General features: G+C 33.6%; 1 protein-coding gene across 1 annotated transcript; it reads right to left on the bottom strand.

Moving 5' to 3' along the window:
* Positions 1–931: 931 nt before the first annotated feature.
* Positions 932–3004, bottom strand: LOC108319141 (GRAS family protein RAD1). Its single transcript, XM_017550171.2, has one exon. The coding sequence runs from the start codon at positions 2839–2841 to the stop codon at positions 1231–1233; it is 1611 nt and encodes a 536-aa protein (XP_017405660.1). The 5' UTR covers positions 2842–3004; the 3' UTR covers positions 932–1230.
* Between the last annotated feature and the right edge of the window lie 4322 nt (positions 3005–7326).

The following is a 7326-nucleotide window of genomic DNA, read 5'->3' as shown; positions in this document are numbered from 1 at the left end:
TGTAAGCATTGTCATTTTTCTAAAAGGATTGCAGTATTCTTATATATTTATTTTTAAAATATTGATATAATATAAAGTTAACTTTTTGGATTGTTTAATTATATTTGTAACATATGAAAATGTGGATGATTAAAATCTGTGTTCAATAAATATGAGGGAATAGATTAGAAGACTTGCTGTTATTTAAAAAAATACTTGTAAAAGTAAAATAAACTAACAACGAAATTTTTACAATTTTTTTTTAATTTAAGTTAATAATGTTAATAATAAATTATATAGAATTAAATAAGACAAATATTGAAGACATGTCAAAAAAAATATATAACAATAAATTGTTATTGCTTTGATAAAATCAAATTTGAATTCAATGTGCACGAGTAAATGATTGTTGACATAATGATTGTTGTGTTTGGATGTTTTACAATAGGAATATCTCTTTGGTCAATCTTGTGTTTTATGTCTATTTTAACCCTAATTCTTGAGGATTTTGGGCGACTTTGGAACTTCTTATGCTGATAGGATTGGGGGAAACTTGTGGATTGTTATGTGTTGGTCAATATTTTCATGTTTAAGCTTCCCAAATAAATTGTTGTAAACTTTATTTACTTCTTCCAATCTATATCATGCAACAAGGATGTGAGAATAAGGTAGGTGAAGTTTTTGGAAATTCCCATCGCACCATCTTTCGATGAAAAGTTTTCCACCAAGAATCTTGTGTTTCTTCTATGAAATTCAAGCATTCAGAGAATGGTTAAATTTGAATAATGTCTTTTATTGTCTTTGATGCAACTTGTGAATAGCCATGACCACCACTAAAAATTTGTTGCACTTGGTGTATGTAGCAATAAGCATGGAAGTGCAAGTCCCCCACTTATGTCTTAGAATCTCGTCAATTCAACTTGTACATGTAGCTTCTAGATTGGTGATCTAATCCTTATGAGAATGAAAGGATCTTGATCAGCTCAAGAGATGTTGGAAAAGATGAAATATCAACAATACAATGGCAGAAACATGTTCCATGGGGTTTCAATCCGAATTCTTTGGTCAAAAGGTACAATCACAAATAGCTAACTCAAGATGCTTGGCAAATTTTGCATCATCAATGAGGGAAAGTGCAGAAGATAAGGCAGAAGATGACTAGTTTTATCAAATTAGTTGTTAAAGAAACATAGTATTGCAATGAATAACCAAATGAACATTTTTGTCTTTGCTTCTTCTGACTAAGGAAAATCAAACACTTGCCACTTGCCATGCAGAAGACATAATTACTGGCCTTCCTTTCCATCCAAGTAGAAGGTTTCCCTTTTCACTTGATAATGTGTAGCCATCACAGTCATAAACAGAAAGCATCATTCTAACTTGGCTTGTGCACTTCAATGGCATCACCTGAAATCCTGCTCTGCCTAATTGCCTTCTCCACTGCTCTACCCTTTCATGTCTTTCTATTCTCTCTGGACCCTCATAAGCTACAATATTCAGAATTTCCTCTGCAAAGTGTAATCTCTCTATCTTCATCCTTTGTTGGCTGTTTCTTGGCATGCATGCCTCAAGAGAGTCAAATATGGCTGAGTAATAGTGAAGGGACTCCAAAAATCTCCCAAGGAAGAAAGGGCCATTATGGTTTGTGTCTTGCTCCACCACTGTAAAAGCAGTTGGACCTAACTTCTTCACTGACAGCAGAATTTCCTTCAGATTGCCTCTACTCTCTTTCACATACTTGTGCAACTGCAAGATACTATTAACAAATAAAACTTCACCTTTTCTCAAGTTCAGCTTCTCCACAGTAAAAACTGAAGGAGATGCAGGCTCAGAAATTGTGTGGAATTCAAGGTGCATTCCCAAAGAGCTTGCTTCCTGCACAAGCACATTCATGCTGGTTTGAAGTTTAGAGTTATCTTCATTGTCTGTTAAGCCAGTGATCCTAACCATTGGAGGTCCTTCAGGCCTTGAAACAAAGGCCCTGATCAGAGAAGACCATTGAAGGGTATGCTGCATTCCTAAATCAACAATGTGTATTGAGCTCTTTCCTTGTGATGCTTGGAATATGGCTTCATTTGCAACCATGAAACCAAAGGTAATGTAAGGTGTGATTTGGTAAAGAAGTTGAAATGCTTCCAGCTTATTCTCCCTATTGATCAAAGGCATATCCATAAAAGTACTTTTTGACAACCTGCACTTCAATCCTGTGGCAAAACAGTAAGAAACTCTCTGCAGTGCATCTCCTGAAGGGCTTGCCAAAGCCCAGATTCTGTTAATCAGCAACTCTGTCTGGTGGTTGTCCCTGCACCCCACAGCTTCAGCACAGGCCAGCAGCATATGAACCAACTCTAACCCTTGCTCCACACCAAGGTTGGCCTCTTTTCCACAATGCACAAACTCAGGTAAAGTACCAAAAGAGTCACTCATTGCAACCTCTTCCTCCAACATTGTCAGATTTTCATACATCTCCAACTCTGAATCCTCCATGGTGGCTGGAAGATATCCAAAGACATCATTCATGGAGGAGTATTCATCAGCATCAGCCTCATCCTCATCATTATTCATCACCACAAAGTGGCCAAAACTTTGATGCTTCTCTTGGTGCCCTTTATCTGCTTTCTCATACTGATCCATGTTGATGAAGCTGTCAACAAAGTCATCAACTTCTGATGAAGCTAAACAAGGAGTGCTGGCATCAGAATAACATAATTCAGTATCATCAAACACTACTCCCTCTTGATCTTGGCACTCTCCTCCTTGCTCTTGCTCCATTCTTGCAGGACAATACCTTCTGATGGCAAATTCATGGTCAACACTTTCATTCAGATAAGAGGATAATAGCCACCTGTTTATGTCTTCCATTGTTACTTGAGGTGCTTGAAATCTGGAAAAAAAGAATGGGAAGAAGGATCAGATTAGAGTGATTTGTGACCTTAGTTGTGTTTTTCAAATAGACTTCCCACACACTTTGTGTTTTAAAATGCTTCAAAAGTAGCTAGCAAGATACATAACAAACACTATTCAAAAGGGGTATTATTGAAGAATGATACTTTGATTCTCTTAGCCTGTGAGTAAAACTTGCTTGTACATAGTTTATTATTTTTGAAATAAATTGAGAATTTCCAGTTCAACATGTTCATGCAACATTTTTCCCCTTTCTTTATTGTTTTTGCGTTTGCTAAAAGTTCGTTCTGCTATGGCTTTTTGGTTATGTCATCTACTGAAGATTCTATCGAGGAGGCTTTGCAACAGTGCCACACACTATGTACAATTCTTTCAGAATAAAATATTCTCTTGACCATTTCTCAATTTTTACCTATTGTTTTTTTCCACGAAACATTTTCATTATACTTTTCTTAATATATATATATATATATATATATATATATATATATATATATATATTATATTGTTGCATATGTAAATAGTCAATTAGATTAAGTGAAGAAGACTTGAGTAGGGTCCCTAGGAGCTGATACTGCTTCAAAACCTAAAATTTTAAGATAATAGATTATGATTTATATTCATATTTGGATTCATAAAAATTTCTTTTATTTCAAATGTAAGTCTCTTCATATTAATATTTTTCAGTATATTCAGTTTTGATACCAGTGATGTATCCTTTGAGGAGATTCAATGAAAAAATACAAATACGTTATTATTTAACTTTAAAACAATAAGTTTGAGTTTTTTTTATATGTTATTATTTAACTTTCTCATTTCCATTTAAAATAAGATTTAGACTCATTTTCTTGATAATTACAACTTTAGGTTCTTTTATATTCAATTTTCACATAATTTTAGTCTTATTATAATAATAATTCTGTGTGATTTTTTATTGTTAATTTTGTATTATAGAAACTTATACATATTTTGTTAACGAAAAAAAATTGACAACTAAGTTTGATGAAGGAAATATCTAAAAAAGAGTGGAGACTCAAATTTAAAAATTTAGGTTTTTATCTTCGTTTACTCCATAAATCCCTTTGAATTAAAAACTTTTATGTACTATTTTTTTTTAATGTGTTAACAAGTGCATATTTAGTTAAACTCATGGATGATAATTACTTACTTTAATTAGCCCTTTAAATATTGAGTGTTAATTTTGTGCCCCTAAAAAATAAGGATTTTAGCATCCTTTGATATGGATAGTGAAAACCCGACATATATGTAACACTTTTAATTCAATGTCAACTAAGTGAACCTTACTATATTATGATACATAAGAGATGAAATTCTACGTGGGTGTGAAAAAAGAAGGCTTTAACAACATCTTCATATTCGAACGAAGAGGCAAAGTCCCTACGGGTGTAAAATAATAATAATATTATTATTATTATTATTAGGGTTAAATATGTTTTTAGTCCCTTAACTTTCAGCGAAAATTGGAATTAGTCCATCTTCAAAACTTTGGACTAATTTAGTCCCCAAACTTTAAAAATGTGTAAATTTAATCCTTTTAACCAAATTTTGTTAACTTTATTTGATGTTTCAAACGTATTTCTCAGTGAACATTGAAGCAAAAATGTATCAAACGGTGTAAACAACTCAAATGCTATCATGAAACGTGCTTGAAACATCAAATAAACCTAACAAAATTTAGTTAAAAGGACTAAATTCACACATTTCTAAAGTTTGGGGACTAAATTAAGCCAAAGTTTTGAAGAGGGACTAATTCTAATTTTCGCTGAAAGTTAAGGGACCAAAAACATATTTAACCCTTATTATTATTATTATTATTATTTGACAGATTCCTCTCACATATGGCATCTCTTCATTAGATCCACCTCAAAGATACTAAAACTCTCTATTCTAAAAGGATACCAAGACAACACCCTTAAGTATTAGTTTAATCAAGTTAAGAAAATAATGGTAAGATGTTTAGATAAAAGGTTACGTAATCTTAAAAGGAAAATAAAAAACAATAATAAATCATATCAACATTGGTTATCTATAATATTTCATCAAAAACTAGTTTAGTATTTTATTTTATTTTTACTTACATTTGCCATTGAAGTTAAAAATATGAATTTCATAGTACATTCATAAACAAATCTCCAACTCAGCCGTTCCATTCCATAGTTGGGGAATTCTTAGTTAATTCAGTACCTTGAATCAATAATTGATCCAAAATTTCAAACATTGCAATCTAATTCAAACATTGAAACTTATTAATTATGCAATGAGTTTGTAACAAAGCATGAAATACTCAATTTATACAAAATCTCAATTTAATGCTAGTTTGATAGATTATGTTTTTAGAGAAATATATACGAAAGATTCAGTATTAATGATTAATGAGTCAATCGATATAAAAGATTTGACGTTGTCTCTTACATAAAATGTTAATATAATGAGTGTATAAGTTTTATTTTTTCATATACATATTTTGATCATAGTTAAATATTTTGTAGGTTGATTCGTGTTAGATTTTATTATGAGTGTGTGTATTTTGTTATTGGCATCTATGAAACAGTTTTACATTATTATTAAACTTTAATTAATACTAATATTACGCGTGAGTGAAACTTCATTGGTTTAATAAAATGTCTGATGTGCATGACCATTATTTTTTAAAAGTGTGTAAGTAAATTAAGAGATGAAAATATATATGAACAATTTTTTTCTTGGATTATTAAATAATGTGAGACTTTTTAAATACAAAAAGTAAATGATGACTGAAAAATCAAAGAGAGTTTTTGTAAAAAAGAGAAAGAGTGATAACAGGTAGTGGTGATAGCCATGTTGAAATTATTAATCGAAGCCAGCAAAAATGAAAATTGTAAGAGTACGAAGCCGGCCACACACTACACATCTATATTAATATTTATGGCCGGTTGCTTCACATAATTAATTACCAAAATTCTTTTATTTTTCTATGTTCTCCTATCTTTGTTTTAAGTCTATTCTCACTATATATGGTCGGCCAACAAGCAATGAGACACAAGGTGCCTTCAAAATATTCCATGTATTTTTTATAATATAAGATTTCATTATATTTGTGTATGATATACACTCAGGACCGAACTGTTAACACTAAGTATCGTTCGGTCCATTCGCTATGTAAGAACCTGTATTTTAGAAGTGGTGGGGACATGGTGGTCACTCACCTCTTGCATTATTAGAATGCAATTATTGGAGGTGCATTATTACTGAAAGCTTAGCAAAGGAGAGGGGCTCATTTTGGTCATCAGGGGAGAGCAGCCAAAGGAAGGGAACCCTTCCTTCCATTTTCAACCGTTCAAAGAGCACCTAGGGGAAGCAATACCAACTTTAGAAGGGCTGAGAGGAGGATCTGGGTTGGGCCTCTTGTGAGAGTGAAGTTGTTGCAGCAAGATCTGGGAGAAGAAGTGGAGAACTGCTGAAGTTGCTAGGAGATCTTGATCTGCACGTCTGGAACGAGATAGATCCCAAATTTTACAAAGGAAGTCTTCAAGAGGTAAGGGGAGTTCGATTTATTTCATTAATTGTTGAAATAATCTGTATTTGATGCAAATCTGGGAAGAAGGGGATGAAAATGGGGGTTTCTGGGTTTTCTCTGGAATCTGGTGCGATTCTGCAGAATTCTGCAGAACGCGCGTACGTCCAATTTTGGTGAGTCAAAATTGGACGTTCGTCCAATTGGTGCTCGACCAAATAGTGGTCGGCCAAATTATAACGTGTAGAACGAGCGTTCGCTCAACTAGTGCTCAACCTAGTGGTCGGACAAATTAACCGTTCGGTCTTGCCTCCTCCAGTAACGAGCGTTACGTTCGTTCTGGGCTTGTTCAGTGAGCGTTCGACAATCGGTCTTCGTATATTAGTGATTATAACTATCGGTTTTAATTTGGTAGTCTCAGCTGGTGATCCTTAGCGTTCGGTCTTGATTATGCATTGGTAATAGTAAGCGTTCGGTTTTGATGAGGTATTCTCAGGTTTAGCTTGTGAGCGTTCGGCCTTAAATTGATATTCTAAGTTTGAATCTTAAACGGTCGGTTTGATGTATTAGTGATTATAGCGTTCGGTCATAAGCTAACCTTATTAGGTTTGAATCTTGAACGTTCGGTTTTTGGGTATAAGTGAGCGTTCGGTTTTAAGTTGCTTATTCTTAAGTTTTGAATCTTGAACGATCGGCCTTGGGGTATTAGTGACTAATGAGCGTTCGGTCGTTAGTTTTTGCTGATCGGTTAAGTTTTGATTTTAGCACCGTTCGGTTAGCTGCTAATTTATGTCGTTCGGTCAGGCTTCTTTTTAATGTCGTTCGGCAAAGTGACCGAGGGGTTCGACTAAGTATCAAAACGTTCGTCCTAATCGTGTCCGGATTAATAGTGTTTGATTTGAGTGTTCGGTATTGAGATATTAGTGAGT

This window comes from Vigna angularis, chromosome 5 (genome assembly GCF_016808095.1).
Source record: "Vigna angularis cultivar LongXiaoDou No.4 chromosome 5, ASM1680809v1, whole genome shotgun sequence".
Classification (NCBI taxonomy): domain Eukaryota; kingdom Viridiplantae; phylum Streptophyta; class Magnoliopsida; order Fabales; family Fabaceae; genus Vigna; species Vigna angularis.
The sequence above is the reverse complement of the archived record's forward strand: the minus strand, read 5'-3'. Positions and strand labels throughout refer to the sequence as shown.